At 33.1% G+C, this 23,027-nt stretch overlaps 1 protein-coding gene across 2 annotated transcripts in view; it reads right to left on the reverse strand.

The window, feature by feature from the left end:
- Positions 1-6,641: 6,641 nt before the first annotated feature.
- The window catches only part of LOC126884287 (E3 ubiquitin-protein ligase UBR2), a 155,376-nt gene continuing 138,990 nt past the window's right edge, over positions 6,642-23,027 (reverse strand). For both annotated transcript variants that reach the window (XM_050650216.1, XM_050650215.1), the window contains 2 exons: positions 17,105-17,488; positions 6,642-8,676 (listed from right to left, as the gene is read on the reverse strand). In XM_050650216.1, the coding sequence (XP_050506173.1) occupies positions 6,906-8,676; positions 17,105-17,488 (2,155 nt within the window). In that variant the 3' untranslated portion in view covers positions 6,642-6,905. The remainder of the gene's footprint in view (positions 8,677-17,104; positions 17,489-23,027) is intronic.

Raw genomic sequence — 23,027 nt, forward strand, 5'->3', positions numbered from 1 at the left:
AAGGGACGTGCCATTTCTGTCAGTGTCTGAGTATTTCCACATCTCATGGTGGCTGTTGAAATCCCCTACGAAATTCCCCCTTGGAATATAAGCTTTCATTTGACACCTCATTTGCCATTCTAGCTGGTATAACGTCGGAGGGGTTATATTCGCGGTCGGAGAGACCGACGGACACAGCCTAGGTAAAACTTCTCACCTTTATTACCATCCTTGTATTATAAGCTTTCATTTGACACCTCATTTGTCATTCTAGCTGATATATTGACGGAGGAGTTGTGATCACAGACAGACGGACGTGGATAATTCAAAGTTTTCACATTTTTTCAAAATTGGGTGAAAACAACATAAACCTAACCTTACAATCCTTGTTGTTTGTTTGGGTTTATATGACTGCGGACACTAAATCCATTCGCCAATTTTACTATTTTTTATTTTATTAGTCATTTTTTCGTATCTTATCCTAAAACTAATACTAATATAATAATATAATAAACAATTATATACTAATATAATTAATACTAATATAATAAACAATTCTACTAATAAATAATTATTTTTGTATTTTTTTTTAATAATTTTTTATATATTTTTTTTTTATTTATTTTTTTCTAAATGATGTTCTCAGAGTTCCACAGCAAAAACTGCAACATTCTTCTTTAGCCCTCTACTTCATTCGAAAGCTATTTTACTATGGACTGTCCAAGTTCGTCATTCATTTTTATCTACATATTTTTTTTATATTTTTTTAATTATTATATATTTTTTCTATTTTTTTTATATACCTTTTTTATATTTTTTTTTCTTTTTTTTTTGTTTTTTTTTTATTTTTTTTTTATTTCTTTTCTTTTCTTTATCTTTTAACATATAACAATTTACAAGAAATACTTACTCTATATTTTACAATTACAATTTAAGCTTAATATCTAAAATATGTTTATACAATAGTCGGTATACCAACTCATTATTTTCTAATGTTAATAAATAATTTAAATTAACGGGATGGTGGACATCAGTCAAAGAATACAGTGAATTTAAAAACATATTAACTTTATTAGAGATAAGAGAACATGTCAAAATTTTGTGTTGTAGATTGCCCAACTGTCCACAAATACATTGTGGACTATCAGCTATATTAATTTTAAATAAATATGATGGAGTAAGACAGTGGTCAAATCTCATTCTGCATATGATTCTTGTCATATCTTTTGTCGACTCCATTTTAGAAAACCAAGGTTTATCCGTTATATAGTTTCTGATGGATCTGTAGTGGTTTCCTGTATTTGCGTTTTCATCAATATACCTTTCTTTCCATTCTTTCTTAATCTCTTTGAATAAATTTGATTCAATATCTTTTGGCGTACAAAGATAATGGGTTAATACTCCTTGTGTCACCGCGTTTTTAGCCAATTCATCTACCATTTCATTTCCAGTTATTCCACAGTGGCTTTTAACCCATGCCAATTTAACAGACTTTCCTTGTTGCTGAAGTTCTATAATTTTATTTATGATATATAATTCAATGTAGTTCACTTTTGATTTAGGATTTATAGCACTAATTTTACTAAGAGAACTTTTACTGTCACTAAAAATTATAAACTTTGAATGATTTATATTAGATAAATATTTTAGTGCTTCCATTATCGCTATTAATTCAGCTGTGTATATACTCATAATAGAATTTAGTTTAAACATTTTACTAATTTTATTACTGCTATCCCAATAGGCACACCCCACACCTTCAATATTTTTTGATGCATCTGTATATAGCATAAAACAATCTTTGAACATTTGTGAACTGTCTGAGATAAACACTAATTTTCTTAAAGATAGAGGCAAATTGCTATAGTCCCTTAAAAAGCATACCTGAACTTGTTCCATAGTATTAAAGTCGATATTATAATTTGGGTGTGTGTCATATTTATAAAGTTGTTTATCATATATTATCATTTTTGAATATAAATCTACTATATTTAGAGTTTTCTTTTTTATCCAATATTTTTCTGTCAAGTCTGCTAAAAACAGTTGATGTATTTTGGAAATTAAAATTGCCTTTTTTTCATACAATCTAACTAAAAGGCTGATGCCAAGTTTTTTTCGTCTTATATCCATCGGTATTTCACAGCATTCAACTTGTAGATTATTTATCGGTGTACTTCTTAGGGCTCCTATACACAATCTAAGGGATTTATTAATGATTTTGTCTATTTTACTTAAATGACACTGTGATGCGTCACTGTATAATATTGATCCGTAGTCGAATATAGCTCTTATATTATTTTTAAATAACAACAAAGAAATATTTGGATCTGCTCCCCAACGTAAGTGTGATACGAATCGAAGAAGGTTTATTCCTTTTTCTGTTTTTTTAACTATATGGTCTATATGTTCTTTCCAGAGAAGCTGTCTATCCAGAGTAATACCCAAATATTTAACATAACTTTGTACAGGATAGGATATATTGTTTATTAAGATGTAATTGGGTATTTCTTTTCGTTTTCTTGTAAAAATACATAATTTGGTTTTGGAATCAGATATATTTAGTCCATGTAATTCACTCCATATTTTAATATGTTTGTCTCCTTCTTCAATGGATTTGACTGCATTTTCTATTTTAATGTTTTCTTGATAAATAACTATATCATCTGCAAATTGTAAAATTTTTGTTGAGTGTAAATTTTTTTCTATATCAGAAGTGTAAATTAAATATAACAAAGGGCTTAATATTCCTCCTTGAGGTAAACCACCCATCGCTAGTCTTGGACCAAATGTGTTATTATTTACCGATATATAAATTTTTCTACAGTCATACAATTTTATTATTTTTTGACAGAAACATTCTGGCAGACCTATTTGTATCATTTTGTTATATAGTATATTTAAATTAACGTTGTCGTATGCTGCTTCGACATCTAATAAAAGAGCTATTACTGAAGAATTTTTCGTAAACGCTAAATTGATATCTGTTACCAAATGGCTCACTGCTTCCACAGTAGAATGATTTTTTCGAAATCCAAATTGTGTTTGTGATAATTTATTGTTTTTTTCTAGCCAACTTTCGAGCCTAAGTTTTATCATTCTTTCCAGTGTTTTTGTTATGCAAGAGCTCAATGAAATACCTCTATAAGATTCTGCTGAATCAGGATTCCGATTTGTTTTGAGAATAGGAATCACCCGGTACTCTCTCCAGTTTTCTGGAATATCTTCTGATAGCCATATTTGATTAAAAAAATTTAATAGTGTTTCTTTTCCTTTTTGATGTAAATTGGCCAACATAATATAATGTACATTATCTATACCTGGAGAAGTATTTTTCTTATTCTTAAGGCTTATTTCTAATTCACAGAAACTAAATGGAACTGAAAGTGGATGGTTAGAATTTTTCCTTTCCATTACATTAATTTTTGAAAATATATTATCTGGACATAATTTTCTTAAAAACTCCTCAACCCATTCTCCTTCCGTCACTGGATTTACTTGTGGTTTAAAAATGTTTTGTAATCGTTTGGCTTGATTCCACATATCTTTAATTGGTGTATTTTTGTTTAAAGTGTTACAAAAATTTCTCCATGCATTACGCTTACTCTCTAATACAACTTTTTTGGTTTTTGCTACACATTTATTATAATTTATATAATTTTGTATATTAGACTGTAGTTTAAACTTGCGTAAGGCTAGTTTTTGTTCTTGTATTACCTTTTTACAATTGTCATTCCACCAAGTTTTTCTAAATCGTGGATTAGTCCCTGTTCTCTTCTCCGGTATACATATCTTACAATATTCATTTAATTTATTTAAAAATTGTTGGTAACTTAAATTATTATCAATTTCCATGAAATTATCAGTGATAGAAGAGAAAAGAGACCAATCCGCTTTATTTATGTTCCACTGGAATTTTGTATTTACACATTCCGCTTTATTGACATTAATATTTGACTTAATAACAATAGCAAAATGGTTTGAACCTAATGTCTCGTCCACAACATCCCAATCGAAAAAATGACTAATATTTGCTGAGCATATTGTAAGATTTATTGCAGATTTATTATTGCTATTCGATCTACGCATCAAAGTCTCTTTACCATTATTTAAAATTACAAGATTACAGTCCTCAATAGCTTCTAACAGATTTTTTCCTATAGTGTCTACAGTACTACAACCCCAAACATAATTGTGGCTATTAAAATCACCACCAATGATAAAAGGCTTCTCTAGACTATTAAAAAACTTTTTCCATTCATTTACTGTGATTTTAAGATTGGGTTTTACGTATATTGAATAAATGTTTATCTTTTTGCCGGATTGAATTTTAATTGATATGCTATTGCACATTATGTCATTGATTTGGTGAAAAGTAGGACTGTTGTAAAATTTAATTAATTTTTTTAAAATTATGGCTACTCCACCATATCCGTCATCTCTATCATTCCTAAAGACATTATAACCAGTAAAGTTAATAAAATTACTTTTTTTTAGCCAAGTTTCTGATATTAATCCTATATCTATTTTATTGTCATACAAGAATTTTTCTAAATATCCCTTATTTGTTTTAATTGATCTCGCATTCCATTGAAGAAATGAAACGTTAGCCATCACGAGGTAATAATAATTGTGAAATATTGTTTTTTTAATAATTCCAACGTTTTTATATCTAAGTTGTGATTAATTTGATTTAATGTTGCTGAAATAAAATTTACTATTATTTCTCCTATATTATTTTGATTATCGTTTTGTGTTTGTGTTTTGGTAGAATAAATGGGATTATTAAGATTATAACAAGGCTGACTTTGTACTTTTGGTGTTTGCAAAATTTTTCTGCGTGCTTCCATTGTTTCTTTATCTACACTACTAGAATCAATACTACTTGATCGTTTTCGTTTATATATTGTATATTTATTGGAAGTATTTTCTTGTTCTTTGCTTACTGTTGAATATTTTTTATATTTATTATTAGCTTCATAATATGTTATATTTTCATTATTCATAACTTTTTTAATATATTCCTGTTTTTGTCTTTCTGTACAATCTGCTCCCTTGTCAGTAGCGCTGTGGTTTCCTTTGCACAATACACAAAGTAAATTATTCGGATTGGAACAATTAGATTTGTTGTGTTCTTCGCCACATCTTTCACACCTATCTTTTCCTCTACATTGAGCACTTATATGCCCAAATCTCAAACACTTTAAACATTGGATTATTCTGGGTGTATAATTTTCCACCTCGTATATCATTTTTTCTATTATTACATTTTTTGGTATAGACTGACCTTTAAAAGTGACAATTACGGTTCCTGTTTTTACATAAATAGTATTACCATTATCTTGAGTCACTTTCCGCATAATTCTTTTTACATGTAATACTTCGAACTTAATTCCAAATCTAGGTTTAATTAATGATAATAAATCATTATCTTCTATCTCTTTATCTACCAATTTTATAACACCTTTCTTTTGAGTAAAAAACGTTGGAATATATGCCTCGTACTGTTTGCTTTTTAGAATTTCAGAATCAATTAATTTATTAGCACTAGCAAAATTATTTAGTTCTACCTTGATTTTATTTCTACCAACTACTGTAATTTGTGTGATATTATTTTCAATTTCAGGTACTGCACTTAAAATCAAACGGGCCGTGCCGATCCTGTGTAATCGACCAATGTTACCGTTTTTATTTTCTATGTGTACTATATAAGGTGCATTATCTCCAAATTGATATCTATGTTTTAATCTTAAATTTATTACTTTATTTAAATTTTGCTTACCTGACTTATCTGTTTGATTTAAATTTGTCAAAGTTTCATCGTTATTGGAACTAAATTTGTTACTTACCTCAATAGTGCGACTTGTTTGGTTTTGTTTGTTTGTTACCTTATTATTTAGCCTATTTTTATTTAATTCCTCATATTCCATCATCCCATCTCCTTCCATTTCTACATAAAATTTCTCTTTATCTGGAGGTTCGGGTGGTATACCTTCCATATTACTTGTTTTCTGAAATTTAACTTCTTGTCGCGAAATTTCACACTTTCTTACAGAGCACTAGTTTAGTACTTCTTTATACAACTAGCAATACTCAAAAAGTTAAGAAAAAACCTTAAAATTAATAATTTTTAGGAGGACTTCTAAATAAACTGTCTTTCAATTTGACGTTTATTTGACAATTGCTTACAATCCTTACATAACTACAAAATTATCTCATAACCACACGTTTAACGTCGCGTTATAAAGAGACAGCTGATACATCAGATATCTCGAGAACTGTCAAGAAATAACGCAAAAATGATACATCACATCAATTCGACGATTATAACTTAACTAGAGGATAACTTTACGTTATATCTAACGTGAGTGATTCATCACACATCACAGGGCTGATTTTTTTGGAAGCATTTTAGCGATATAATAAAGATGAGTAAAGATAAATATTCCTGTCTTTGGAAAAGGCATAATCTCATGGACCTATCCCATTTAAAACTTTTCTTGGAAAGAAAGTAGCGATATATTAAAGACTACTGTCAATATTGTTATCCTTCGAAAATATTATCACATATATGTAAATTTGGAAATGAAAAATTTAAAGATTGTAACAAACCAACCCTTTGTTTGGCGCCTATGTAAGGGAAGTGTTAAATAAAACTATAAAAGTAAGATTTATAAACATTTTAATATTATAATTATATATAATACAACAGTACTCTTTTACTCAATTTTCGAATAAATAAATATTTTTTCTTTCCAACGAGAAAGAGAGAGCTTTTGGTGAATATCTCTGATAAGTACCTACAAGATCTAAATAAAGTAAAATTAAAAACATCGCTGACTCTTTAGAGTTCGACTGATTTTAAAATTGTTTCATATATTTTTCTCGTTACTTAAGTTCATTAAATCACAATTCATTTTAAAAGTCACCTACAGAAGATTCCATTGGATAGATATAATATGATTGCTAGTTTCTATAGAACGCGCTATTTCTTCGTGAATACTGTGACTGAGCCATAACGTCTGAAGCTTCTTGTACCTTTCGGGGCACAGTCGCAACGGATTGCCCCTCCGTAGTCCTTGATCTGTCTCTCCGTAATCATCCAAATAAGGTGGAGATATTAAACAACCTCTATGTGGCGCGGCTAAATAAAGAATCTCACATTCTCTAACCCGCAATAAAATGCCAATACCAGCGCCACACTTATTCGCGTGGTAGTTACAAGCTCCCACTGCCATTTTGTTTAATTCAGTTTGACAGCAGTAGCTTTGTGAACATAGTATTTCCCCGCATACCAAACACATGCAAGGGTTCTTGGAATCCTCATCACTATTAGGACAAGTGAACATTGACACTGTATTGATCAGCTCACTGTAATCGTTTGGGAGGTTAATTAGACGAGGAACCGATAGCGGCTCGCGAATAACTTGTATTGGAGCACCTTTTATATACGAAACGACCTCCTCGTGCTTACACCACCGACTTACCAAGTCCATTACTACTTCAGAGTCGAAAAGTTCTTTGGGAGTTTGAGGTAAGTCCAAATAATCGCACATCATGCTGAAAGTATCTTCGTTAAATTCTGTAAGATTGGCAGGTGCTTTAACATCGGTTAAGTAGTGGTAAAAGAGAATACAACATCTAAGAAAAGGTTGACAAGCGTATTTTACATGCTCCCACACATCGTGAGTGCTTACGTGGTCTAGGTTTTTGCCCATTCCGTCTAAAATTTTTAAAATTTCCGCGTTTCCCACTATGTCCGTGTCCATTGAAGTGGAAAGATCGTCATTTTGCAGTAATATTAATATCTTAACTATATGAGATATAAATATAATTCTTAAAACATGCCAGTCTGATGTGCCACCTGTTGGCACGGGCGTTTTCTTACTATTCCTACAAGAAAGACTAGGTAAAGAAAAGGTAAGACTAATTAGAAGTCCGAAAGAATCCCACTGGAGTATCGACGGTCCCTCATTGCCGTTTTCGAATAATATAGACAAAAGACTAACTGCATGGCTATTGATGAAAGCGCTGCTTTTCCACGTACTACCTAAAACTCCAACTATTCGCACCAAACTCTCAATGCAATCTCTTTGTCTGCTGGATAAGTGGCCCAATAGAGGTTTCTGTGCGTCTCTTAAAAGTACTTCTATAGAGTGTATTGTGTATGCTAACGTTTTCCAACACATCGGTACCAAACGTTTATCATATGGATGGGGATTAACGTTCAGTCCTCTGGTGTAAGCCACCTGTGCAAAAACTTGTATCATTTCCTCATGACTACTCTCCAATTTCGGAAATTCTACAGGGAAAAGCTGTTTAAATTCTTCAGGTGTATCTGGTGTAAAATCATACGAGAAGAAAACTTGATGGGGTTGCAATGTACAGTTTACTTCACATTTTACATTCTCCTCGTGTTCGATATTACCGTTAGAAGTATATAAGCAGTCCTTACAATGTTTATTTTTACATTCCTCCGACGAATCGCAGGTGAACAAACCGTGGCAAGTTGTCTGTTTATTTGTTAAAACATGATTGATGCCGTGGAGCCAATTTTCAAAAGAGATGTGGTCGATTTGCTTTGTGGGCTGTAAAATGTTCAGCGGTGGTATTAGTGGCAACACTGCGTTGCTAAGACATTCGCACAGAGGACAGAGGAATTCTTGCTTATCCACGTCAAAGCTAGCGGGATGACGCAACCTATAACAAAAGAATAATTCAATGTGTATATAGTGTTTATTAAAACGATTCAAATAAATATACAGTGAGCTTATATTATAAAGACTTTTTTGAACTATAAAACTTTTATTCATTTATTTCTAGATGACTGACTAATGAAGACCGACGACGTGACGGTGCAACTTAAGTGACCCCTGTATATAATATACACATAAATATAATGTACATAATACATAGTACATTGGGTAGACAGCTTAAATAAAAAATAATGAGCTGTCATTTAACATTACATAAACATTAATAATAAAATTTATTTATTTGACGTTTCAATTTTGTGTTGACGTTTAGTTGCATCAAACGAAAACAAAAAATATATTTGAAGAAGGATTGTGACGTCACAATGTCGACTTTGAGGTAGGATATCTCGAAGGTTAGAAGATACCGAAATGCCGTTTTCAGATTTGGATTCAGGACAAAACTACATAGGAATCCATCGCTAGATCGGCTCTAAGTATTGCAGGAGTGGCGACGCATGAACAGACTTTGCGAATTTATAAACGAAAACAAAATTTTAGTTGATAAATTCTATTTTATATATAAAAAAAATTACTTATTAAAACTAATTTATTTATATAATTTCGGTGAATTGCGATTTCGGTAAACTGTGTTTCGTTGAAATGTTTTCGGTGAATTTTCCTAATTTCCGTTTCACCAACGCCAAATAAGACTTATTCTATTTATTTATCACATAAATATTTACTCTTCTAATAAATTATTATTATATTAACAATAAAGTTAACCTTGCTTTTAATATCCATAGCAAAGAAAATTCGTCAGGTTTACTTTAAATTATCAAAACTGCATCGAAACAAAATAAAAATATAATTGAGTGTCGATAACGATTCAATGCAGATGGTACCACTATAACTGAAACGCAAGACAAATTACGTAGATGGAAAAAATACATTGAACACCTATTTTATGACCAAAAAGTAGAACAATTAGAAGTTGACGGAGAAACCACGGGACCAGAAATAATGAAAGAGGAAGTTATTTATGCCATAAAACACACAAAAGGTAAAAAGCTCCAGGACCCAATTGAACTATTGAAGATAATTGACGAAGATAATATTGATGTCTTGGTAGACCTTTTTAACTCATATACAAGACGGGACACATACCCAAAGAATGGCTTCTCTCAACTTTGGTAACGATTCCAAAAATCACAAATGCTAAAGATTGCAATGACTATCGGACAATTGCATTAATGAGCCACACATTGAAAACCTTCCTTAAAATCATACATAACAGAATCCACATGAAATTAGAACAAAAAATAAGTGATTCACAGATGGGTTTTAGAAAGGGTCTAGGAACTAGAGAAGCATAATTCGGAGTCAATGTTCTGACACAACGATGTTTGGATATGAATGAGGACATATATGCTTGCTTCATAGATTTTAAAAAAGCAGAAAGCAAAAAAGACAGAGTTCAACATGAAAAGCTTTTAAGTATTCTTAAGACCAAAAACATAGATAGTAGAGATCTACAAATTATATCGAATCTGTATCAAAATCAGAAAGCAAGAGTAAGAGTCGAAGGAGAACTGACAGAGGAAGTAAGTATACTTAGAGAAGTTCGACAAGGGTGCATACTTTCACCACTCTTATTCAACGTCTACAGTTAAGTGATATTTCAAATTGGATATTGTGGAAGGTATTTTGGTCAACGGAAATAGCATTAATAATATTAGATATGCGGACGATACGGTCATATTTGCAAGTGACATGGAAGATCTACAGTACATAATACAACATGTATACAATGCATGTGAAAGGTACGGACTGCAAATGAATCTCAAGAAAACGAAATCAATGATATTCTCAAAAAAACCACAAAATGTAGATAACCTGATCATCAATAATACAACGATCGAAAGAGTAACAACATATAAATATTTAGGAACGTGGCTAACCGAAGATGGAGATCAAACAAAAGAAATCATATCTAGAATAGAAATGGCAAGAAACACGTTCATAAAATTGAAGAACTTACTTTGCAACCGTAACCTTAATCTAGAGATCCGCACAAGAATGCTACGTTATTACGTTTTTTCTACTTTACTATACGGCATGGAAGCGTGGACAATAAAACAGTCTGAAATCAAAAAATTAAACTCCTTTGAGATGTGGTGCTACAGGAGAATCCACAGAATATCGTGGACTGAAAAAGTAACTAATATAGAGGTGTTACAAAGAATGAAGAAAGAATGTGAAGTCATAAAAACTGTTAAAATTAGAAAGATTCAATATCTGGTTCATATAATGAGGGGCGAGAAGTACGTATTACTTAGGTTAATTATGCAAGGGAAGATACAAGGGAAGAGAAACCCAGGATGACGCAAAATATCCTGGCTAAGAAATTTGAGAGAGTGGTTCGGTTGCAGCTCATTAGAATTATTCAGAAGTGCGGCCAATAAAATTAAAATAGCGATGATGATTTCCAACCTCCGATAGGGGAAGGAACCTGAAGAAGAAGAACGATTCAAGTAAACTGTTTCCCCAGGTATGAAACTACCAAACGGACGACGCTTAGGAAAATATTCCACCAACGCGTCTCAGTTTACCCATCGGAATCGTTATCATTGTGTACTCTAATACAGAGTATGGTGCAAAACAAAATAAAAGATTTCGTTTTGATTCAGATCGAGTCTCGTACCAACCTCTAACACGTGTTTCTAGGTTTACCCGTTATCAAAGAGGCTTTGCAAGATGACTGATCTGAACCAAAACGCACCGATTGCTCGGTATACTATAAATAATTAAATATTTATACCGGAGTATGGTGAGAACGACCTCTAACGGGGAAAGATGAAATGAGTGTCGCTAGCAATTCAAATAAATTGCTTACCCAGGTACGAAAATACCAATTTGACTTTATTTATTTTGTTTTACACCGTACTCTGTATTAGAGTACACAATGAAAACGATTCATATGGATAAACTGAGCCGCGTTGGTGGAAAATATTCCTGTAGTAAATATAAGCGCCGCCCGTTTGGTATTTTCATACCAGTTTACTTGAATCGTTATCGACAATCATTTCACCTTTCCCCGTTAGAGGTCGTTATATCCATACTCCGGTATAAATATTTAAGGTACTAGCACACTTTAGAAGACCAAAAATAATCATTTTTTGCTTGTTACATATTAATATATAACTCTTAGGCCCGGTTTTTCAGTGAGCGGTTAAAATTTTGGTTAGCCAACCTAGTTTAAATTTTAACCAGTATTTTAACCCTCATAGCGTTTTCAGTGCTTCAAATCAAGTTAAGAGAATCTCGGTTAGCTAACCACTTGTTTTCTTTTGTAACTGTAACAGTAACTGTACGTGCGCATGTGCAATTCGAGAAATAACGATCAATTTGACAGAAAAATAAATAAGACAATTTCATAACCAAATTAAAAAAATGATTAATGCAATGCAATATCAAGTTCGGAATCTTTGTTTAGTTCATAACGTCTACCTCGGTTTCATAACAGAAGAGAATTAGAATTACTGGGACGATTTAGACTTTTCTTCCGATGTTGTTTGTCAAAGACCACGGTCTTATCACTATTTGAACAGATTGACCAGGAAATAAGAAGTCAGACTCTTTGGTAAATAATTAAGTATTTTGCTGTGTAGACAAATATAAAATAATCTTTTTAAAATATTACTAGGAATCATGCATTAAATCCTGTTACAGTAAGTGTAAACATAGGGACCTGTTAGTTATATTTAAATATATTTCCTTATAATTCCTTCCTATATAATAACGATAATAATTTATAATTTCAATAATAATAATTTCCTTATAATAATAAGGAGGTATTAGAATACTTCCCGCGATGAAAGAAAATAACATAACCCAACTAATCCCTTCTGTCAGACAGGTACCCAAAAAAATAAACATGATTCATTCACTGCACCAATGCGCAAGCGTAACCGCAAAATTCGGAGTTAAACCATCTAACGAGGATCGGTTAAAATCGTGGTTAACTTAAACGAGTTTAAGCTCTAACCTAGTACTGAAAAACTGATTAACCATGAATATTTCGGTGACCAAAAATACTTCCCGCGATGAAAGAAAATAACATAACCCAACTAATCCCTTCTGTCAGACAGGTACCCAAAAAAATAAACATGATTCATTTACTGCACCAATGCGCAAGCGTAACCGCAAAATTCGGAGTTAAACCATCTAACGAGGATCGGTTAAAATCGTGGTTAACTTAAACGAGTTTAAGCTCTAACCTAGTACTGAAAAACTGATTAACCATGAATATTTCGGTGACCAAAAAATAAATAGGTTAACCCAGCACTGAAAAACCGACCCCAAGAGAGTACAAAAAATATATCTTTTTTCATTTATACACGCACACTAATATTGTACAGGGCGCAAAACTCGAGGACTCGAAAATTGATGGCGGACAGTTAATCTCAGGATTGGGATATCTGAGGCAAAAAAAAATGTACGGCGTTTGAAAAAGGAAGGTTTCTTACGTGACAATTTACCACAATTTGACCAAAAAATAAAAAATTAATATTTTTGAACCATGAAAAACTGAACAGGCGATTTTTTCACAAACATTTTTCAAATTTCCGTAAAATCTTTTTTTGCGGAATTTTTCACTAACGGTGGTAAATTTTCACGTAATAAACCTTCTTTTTTCAAATGCCGTACGATCTTTTTGTCTCAGAGATCCAATCCTGAGATTAACTGTCCGCCATCGGAACTACTTTTTTTCGAGGCCTCGACTTTGGCGCCCTCTATAGTATTAGTGTACGTGCATAAATGAAAAGAGATATATTTTTTGTATTCTCTAGGAGTTAGATATTAACATGTAAAAAGTTTTATGTTCATTTTTAATAAAGGTTCTGAGAAAAAAATTCTTGAAAAAATGCTTATTTTCAACGAAAACTTTTCGTTTATAAATTCGTAAAGTCTGTGTGTTATTGCGTTGCCGCTCCTGCAATACTTAGAGCAGATTTATCGATGGATTCTTATGCAGGTTTGTCTTCTGAATCCAAATCTGAAAACAGCATTTCGATATCTCTAATTGTCTTCGAGATAATCGACCTCAAAGTCTAAAATGTGACGTCATAATCCTTTTATTTTCTGCCGACACACTAAACGTCAGCTGAAATCGTTGCTAGTATGTAGGCTAGTTTTTTAATCTGAATTTGTTAAGCAAAGCATAGGTTATTTACATTTGAGTTTGACACTTCGTGAATGTCAAACTAAATTTTAAATGAAGTATTAATAAAATATCAATGACATTTGATAGTGAATTTAATTAATACAGTAGGAAAAATGAAAGATTACACATGAATGAACATATAAAACACGCTGTATTTTTATGTCACCGTGTCACAAAAAAAATTGGCCAACGCAAGTACATGTGATACTTATATAAGCTATTCTTATAGTACTGGTACTAGTTCATTATTTTCTGGAACATAGAAAAGATGTGTTTTATATGATCGCTCGTGGGTACTCTTTCATTTTTCCTACTATATATAAAATAAATAAGATGTTCAAAAATACAATTTGAGTAATTTTGACAGCAATAATTCTATATATAAAATAAATAAGATGTTCAAAAATACAATTTGAGTAATTTTGACAGCAATAATTTATTAACTTTAAAAAGGTTTATACGAGTATACGGCCTCCCCTTTAATGGGAGTACCTAATGATAAATGGACTGTTCCATTTGCTATGAAACGAAAATTGTTATTAATTAAATGTTGTTTGGAATAAAAAATTATGGTCTGATATGTGCAATTACATCCTTCTAATGGAAAAATTTTTTTGAAGATTTTTCTCAAATTATGGATACCAACATTTTCATTTATAACTCTTTTATTGTTAATTTGACGAAGAAAAGTTATTCTTCATAAAAAGCTCTTCATCGTCTTCATGGTTTAAGATTTATGATGCAACCATCATATACCAAATTTTATTAATTTTATACGAGGTAGGTACATAATAAATATGAATTTCGATCAAGAGTAAAGTACCTTTATAGTTCACAACATTTAAATTAGAATGATATTAGAATGACATTAAAACATAATTTTTAATTCTAAACAACTTTTCATAATAGCCATTTTTCCGTATTATGAATTAAAATACGTAAATAAACAAAGTTTTCGTTATGATAATGCTCGCATTTTCAGCTTGTTGTCTTCTAAAGTGTACTAGTATCTTAATTACTTATACCGAGCAGTCGGTGAGTTTTGGTTCAGAACAGTCTTCTTGCAAAGCCTCTTTGATAACGGATAAACCTAGAAACACGTGTCAGGGAATGGCAAGAGACTCGATCTGAATCAAAACGAAACCGTTTATTTTTAATAAAAATATAATAACGACAAATAGTAGTTTATTCTATGAATAAAGTTATTCGACCAATAAATTGTCATTTGTCCATTTTCCTAAAGTCAAATAAGACTTATTTTATTTATTCATCAAATAAATATTTACTCTTCGAATAAATTGGTAAGTTAATCTCGCTGTAAATATCTATGAGAAAGTAAGTTCGTCAGTTTAATTTTAAATTATCAAAATTATATTGAAACAGAATAAAAATATAAACGTCAAATAAATTTTATTCGACGAATAAAATATTCACCGATTTATTTGTTGTTGGTGAAACCGGACCTAACAAATTTTATTCGACGAATAACATATTCACCGATTTATTTGGTGTTGGTGAAACCGGCCATAAGGCATCTATCTAGGTTAATTTTTTATGAGGTTTCAGTGACGTATCACTTGTTTATAGTAGGGGAGGAAAGTATGCTAAATGTGCAGACACTCAAGCGCTTTGGGGACCTATAGGGTTGTGAAGAGTAGGTTATAAAACCAAAAAAAGTTAAGTCGAGTTTTCCATTTTAGTGGGGACTTTCCATTTTTAATTTAATTTTCCATTTCCAGCAATCGTTTTTTCCGATTATAGCGCCATTTATCCACAATTCGAAAAAATGTTTCAAATAACAGTTACTTATTTTTACGTAAGGAATCCGAATCTGCAATAAAAAAATGAGGGCTCCTATTTAAAATTTTAAAATAACTCCCCACCACACCTCCGTGGGGGGTCGTGTTTGGTGACATTCGATAGATTTTTCAAACATATTAAATAAGTGTATTATTCAGTTTTTCGATCTGATGTTCATTTCGCGAAATATCGCGGGATTCGTATTTAAAATTTTAAATTTGCCCCCACCCCTCTCCGTGGGGAGTGGTGTTTGGTATCATTCGATAGATTTTTGACAAATATTGAGCAAGTATTTTTTTGTTTTTAGATCTTTGTGACTTGTTTCTTACGCCCCGCCCAAATCGTCAGATTTTTTAAATATACACTGTTTTGCATGTACATACTTAACTTACCTTATCTTAAGGAGTCATATACGTTTCTCGGCTTCAAAAAATCGATTTTCTTATTTTAAAAGGATCTCTTAGAAACATTTTAAGACCAGAACGAGTTCGATATTCGAATTATTGACGAAGTTTTAAAAAAAACTCTTGCAAAACTTTAAACGCGTTTTTCTCAAAATATCATTTTTTATAACGGTGAGCATGATAACTGCTTAACCGTTCGTCCGATTAACTTCATTTTTGGCATACATATTCTAAATTAGATTCACTATCGTGTGACGAGAGCTTTTTTGATTAAATTTAACCATTTTCGAATAGCAATAAAAAAATAGACAATTTTTTTGGTGAAAATTACGACTTTTTTTTTTTAAATTTCGACCATTTCTGTTATTTTTTTTTTCTTAAATTTCTCTCGTCGCACTAGAACTATGACTCTAAAAAATGATAACAAATAAACAATTTTTGTTTCAGATAAATATTACGAGCTGAATCATGCCCGTTTGATTTGAAAAAAAAACACGCTCTACGCCACTGGACGCAGCCGCCATGTTTTTAATTATTTTTTAAACTTTTAACATATGTTTTATGCTCCTTAAGAGTCCACCTTTAAAATTAAAAAAAAAATGAAATCAATTAGCCCAATATTTTTCGTACAATTTATCATTACATTTAGACTACTTTTTAAGCTCGAGAAATGTATATGACCCCTTAATCTGACGATTTCGAGTTTTTCTAAGGATAGATTTTTGTTCGCCCCCCCCCTTAACGAACTGTGTTTAGAGCCAATATATGGTAGATATACATCTACAGGGTACCAGGTTTCTCCCCATATGATAATCTGACGCGCTCGAGTTACTGCAAAAATCCCCGCTTGGGCTCCCCTACAATTAGCTTAAATTGTCATATTTTGTCATCATGTATAGTCAAAATATATACAGATAGTAATGAAATACTCTGTAATATAACGGTACGCAATTCTAACGTGACATTTTTCTTTAGCTTAATAAAGTAATTAGTAAAGAAGTTACCTGTACGGCCGCCGATGTTCCCTAATCATGATAATATCAAAGTACTTCCTCCAGCACTCGCTGTGCATAACGTGACCACAAGTACTAGTATGCGGGGCAGGTCCCAAGTTAGCGTGTAGATATAAAGGATCATGTTTGCTAATATCCATCATAGCTTCGTTGGTTTTGTGTTCGCACAATACCGTTGCTTGCTGTACAAAAGCTGCTAGTACCATAGTGTTTCCACTGGCAGTTATTTTCTCCTCTTCTTGACATAGGATGCAAGTGTAAGTTTTTTCTTCTGAATACCTTGGTGACTGTCTAGGACCAAGAGCGATAGGCTGTTCCTCGGATGGTTCTGTGACGTCCATGATTTCGACTTGACTAGAAGTTCTTGGTTTTTGACTGAAACGATAAATTCATTAGTGGGCATTAAGTCGACTTTACATGATTTATCATGTGATTTTTATCCCCAGCATCCCTTCACTGGGGAAACCATGTCCAAACCCAAAGCAATCCCATCTCCACCCTTTCCTCACTCCACATCCAATCCAACTCGCCAACACGCACTAGCCAAGAGTGGCGTTTTAATGGCTTAAAACCCCAAAGGCAAATTTTCATGAAATACGATAGTAGTGAACGGCCCTCAGTCTCCGGCGGCTCCAATACCCCCAACCAAGGTAGCGGATGGAAAAGGGTTGGAGCAGAGGGTGCTAAGAATAACCGGAAAAGATCAGGCTACCACAAAGAACGACAAATGCATATCACCTCATACAATGTTAGAACTCTTATATCGGACCAGAAGATGATGGAACTGGAGGAAGAGCTGAAAACAATAAAATGGGACATCATCGGCCTCAGCGAAATCAGACGAAGAGGAGAAGCCCAAATTACTCTTAAATCGGGACATTTATTTCATTTTAGAGGAGAAGAAGACACTTCACATGGTGGAGTACGATTCATTATACATAGAAAACACACCCAAAATATAACTAAAATTAACAGCGTAAGTCCCAGGATTGTATACCTCATCTTCAAACTAAATGCAAGATATAACCTTAAGATAATCCAGGCATATGCTCCAACGACTAGCCACTCAGATGAAGAAATTGAAAAAATTTATGATGACCTAGAAACAGCATTACATACTACACCAGCATATTATACAATAATTATGGGGGACTTTAATGCGAAAATTGACTTTAAACAAGATGATGCAGAAGTAGCAATGGGCAAGTATGGGCATGGCGACAGAAATGAACGAGGACAAAGACTGCTTAATTTCTTACACCAGGAAAATTTATCCATGATGAATTCTTTTATCGATAAAAAGCCTCAGCGTAAATGGACATGGATAAGCTCAGATGGCAGTGTCAAAAATGAGATAGATTATAATATCATAACAAACAGAAAAGAAATAATTAAAGGCATTGACATACTTAACAAATTTTCGGTAGGAAGCGACCACAGATTAATCCGAGCAAAGATACGATTGAATGTCAATTTCGAAAGAACCAAGATGATCTACAAAACACGAAAGACGAAATGGATTCCTCCAGGAAACAACAACCTCTATGAAGATGTACTAACCGGACGTATACAAGACATTGAACACGACATAGAAGACATTGAACAAGCAAATAATGTCATAACGAAAGCACTAAAAGAAACAGAAAGGGAGTGCTGCCCGACTGTCGTGACCCATAAAGAAAAATTAAGCCAAAATACCAAAGAGTTAATAAGTAAAAGAAGACAGTTGACGGAAAAATACGACTCCAACTACACAACACTGAAGAAATTAAATAAAGATATCCACTGAGCAATCCGAAAAGACATAAGAGAAAACAACACAAGAGAAATAACTCACATCATTCAAGAAAACAAAGGTTTAAAAGTTTTGAGGCGAAATACGAATAGTTTTGAGGCGAAATACGAATAACATCGGTAACAAAAATATGTACAAAATCAGAAACAAAGATGGCAACATTGCCAAGGATAAAGCCGAAATCCTTAAGGTTGTCGAATCGTTTTATCGCGAAATGTATGAGAGCACCAACGAAAGGCAAGATCAGCCCCTGCCCAAAATCACAAACCAGGGATCAGAATTAATGCCAGAAGTAACACCACATGAAGTTAAAAAGGCACTTGAAATGAAACATAATTAATCCCCTGGCGATGACGGAATAGTAATCGACGCAAGCAAACAAGGTGGAAATAAAATTATCCAGGCTTTGGCCAAACTTTTCACCTAATGCATTTACCAAGGAAAAACTTCTTCTCAATGGAACAATGCAGTCATTGTTTTATTACACAAAAAGGGTGACATAACAGATCTAAAAAATTACCGTCCTATCAGTTTGCTATCACACATATATAAACTTTTCACCAAAAATTATCAAAAAAAGACTGGAGGCTAAGTTAGACTTCTATCAGCCTAGAGAACAAGCTGGATTTAGATCTGGATATAGCACTAACGACCACTCACTGGTAATAAAAAACCTAACAGAGAAGTCTGCGGAATACAACAAACCATTGGCACTGATATTCGTGGACTACGAGAAAGCATTCGATACCATAAGCCAGCAGAAAATGTTAAAAGCATTGACAGAATGCCGAATAGACCATCGCTACATTAACATGATCAAATATATCTACCAAAAGGCAACGGCTAGCGTAATACTGTCTGAACAACAGACAAATACATTCTGTATACAGCGAGGGGTACTGCAGGGAGACACCATCTCACCAAAGCTATTCACAACCCTTTTAGAACACACATTTAAGAAGGCAGATCTAAACGAATATGGTATCAATATAAATGGAGAGAAGCTCAGTCATTTGAGATTCGCAGATCACATCGTCCTTATAGCCGATCGTATGGATGATGTAATAATAATGTTGAACAAATTATATTACGCTTCCTTAGAGGTCTGACTAAAGATTAACATCAACAAGACGCAAATAATGACTAATCTGCTGCTAAATCGTAATATTGTTGTTGATGGAATGGATATTGAGCAGACTACATCTTATAAGTACTTGAGACATGAAATTCGGTTGGGACAAGATAACCAGACGTGCGAACTCCCACGTCGCCTAGGATTAGCCTGGGCAGCGTTTGGTAAACTGAACTATGTATTTAAATCGGACTTGACAATATGCCTCAAAAGGAAAATCTTTGACCAGTGTGTGTTGCCTGTACTCACTTATGGAGCCGAAACATTAACACTAACAAAAAAGGTAGTGAACAAGATTCGCGTAACTCAGAGAGCTATGGAGCGCCAGATGTTGGGTGTCTCCCTGAGAGACCGAATCCCAAACGAAGAAATACGCTGTAGAACAAAAACAACAGACGTTGTCGAAAAAATCGCGTCGCTTAAGTGGAATTGGGCAGGACACGTCGCCAGATTGCCAGACAACCGATGGACAAAACGTATTGTCGAGTGGAGGCCGCGAGAAGAAGCACTGCGGAGCAGAGGACGCCCACTAACCAGATGGGCCGATGATTTGAAACATGTTATCGGTAATTGGATGCAAGCCGCACAAAATAGAGATAACTGGAAAGAGCTGAGGGAGACCTATGTCCAGCAGTGGACGCGTACGGGTTGTTGTTGATGATGATGATAATCATGTGATTTGTCATGGAGTGAAATTTACATGTTTACACTGTGTGATTTGTCATATGCTTTTGTCATAAGCATTGTCATTCGGATCGTTTTATCATAAGCATTGTCATGCGGCTCGTAATGGGCCAAATCATATGACAAATCACATGATAAATCATGTAGTGTAAAGTCAACTTTAGTAGCAATCTGCATATTTATAGAATTGGCGGTTTCTTGATTAGACTTCATGTTCAATAATAAAAGAAAACATAGAAACACAATACTATTATAACCAATTAATTTTATAGCCAACGCTCGATAATTGAGCACAGCACATGAAGAAGAAGATAGAAACACAACATTGTTTTTTGATTCTCACAGAATATTGTCAACTTGACATGTTTCGTTGGTTTTTCTAGCCTCTAATGTAAATTTCGTTAGGTAAAAAGAGTAATAAAACTTTAAATAAGGTATACAATTTTTTCGAAGAAATATAATTCTCCTGATCGATATTAAAAAAACATACTGGAGGGATTGGCGAAATAGAGGAAGAAATAAAATGTAAAAGACAACCATACCAACAATATTTAAGCGCCAAATCATTACAAGACAAAATAAAATATAAAGAAAAACAAGCAGAAGTACAATAGAAAAAAAGATCACAAGGCACAGAATCAAGAAATTCATATATTGTTTGTCGACCTACGGAAAGCCTACGACAGTGTTCCACTGAAGAAGCTGTGGCAATCAATGGAAAGCACGAATATTAATACAGAATTAATAAAAGCCGTCAAAGTGCTATACAATCCCAATATAACCAATAACAAAAATAAAAACAGGGACACAAATAATAACAACAGGATTTATAACATCAAAAGGATTAAAGCAAGGATATTGCCTGTCCCCCACTTTATTTAAAATATACCTCGAAAGTGCTTTAAAAAGATGGAAACAAAAATGTTGAACAATGGGGATACCACTCACCAACACTATGGTATATACGGTCAATTTTGCAAACGATCAAGTAATGATGGCTCAAGATTATGACGAATTAAACTATATGGCACGAAAATTAATTGAAGAGTATGATATATGGGGTCTAGAAATAAATAAAAAGAATATCGAATACTTGTGCATTGGAGGAGAACAAAAAGATCTCATATTAGACGGTAACACCACGATAAAGCACTGCTGTGACTACAAGTATCTAGGTATCACTATTTCGCACGATGAAACATTAGACAGAGCCATAAGAGAGAGAAATACGTCAGAGAGAAAAGCCATCACAATGTTAAATAGCATTTTATCGTACCAATTCATCAACAAAGAAAATAAAAAGAGGAATGAAACTGTAGTAAAAAGTATCAGTCTATAGAGCTGTGAGGTATGGCCACTGAAAGAACCCTGGCAACGCTGAGAGCAAAGGAAATGGATTTTTGGAGAAGAGCCGCAGGAAGATCTAGAAGAGAAAGGATTACCAACGAACGCATTAGAGAAATATTGGAAATCAAATGAACAATTACGGATGAACTAACAACAAAACAACTTATCTGGTTCGGACATATACAAAGAATGGATGAACAACGAATACCAAAGGAAATATTAAAATGGCAACCAGAAGGAAAGAGAAAACTAGGTAGACGAGAAAAAGTTGGAGCGAAGGAATAAATAAGAACTGAGAGAAAGAGAAATAGAAGAGGATCTATGGAACAACCGAACGAAGTGGCGATTGGAAGTCGGAAAACGGCGGAGAACGTTATAAACCGACGTGTAGTAGTAGTAATTCTCGTGAACAAACTGATCTTTCAGCAAAATATGCCAAGTTGACTATATTTTGTAGAAATAAAAAACTTTTTGTTTTCTGTTGCATAAAGTGATTATTGGGACCGTGCAAGTTCGCAAAAGCGACACCTGGTTTCATAGGTCAGCAACATTTTTCGCACTTTTAATTATATTGGCCAATTATATTAGTCCTGGTTGCTGGATAATTGTCAAGACCATAGCCCAAAAAATTATAAGAAGAAAAAGTAAGATTTAGGCTATGTTATTAAAAGGTAATTGTATGTAGTAAATAAAATTAAATATTAAAATGCAGTACTGCAAGCAAAATACAATTATTTAAATTTACTTTTATATAATAATTGCTTATCATATCAATATTGTGGAGCAACATATAATTTTTCTTCTTCAATGACAGTCGGTATGAAATATACGTCAATTTGACAATTTCAATTGACAATATGATTTATTTAGGAAAGTTGCAAGATCTCTCCGCTATTCGCGCACGATCGTTTCTCGTATCCTCTCCAAGTACTTGCACACCGCGAATATATCCTAAG

This window comes from Diabrotica virgifera, chromosome 5, assembly GCF_917563875.1.
Source record: "Diabrotica virgifera virgifera chromosome 5, PGI_DIABVI_V3a".
Taxonomy (NCBI): Eukaryota; Metazoa; Arthropoda; class Insecta; order Coleoptera; family Chrysomelidae; genus Diabrotica; species Diabrotica virgifera.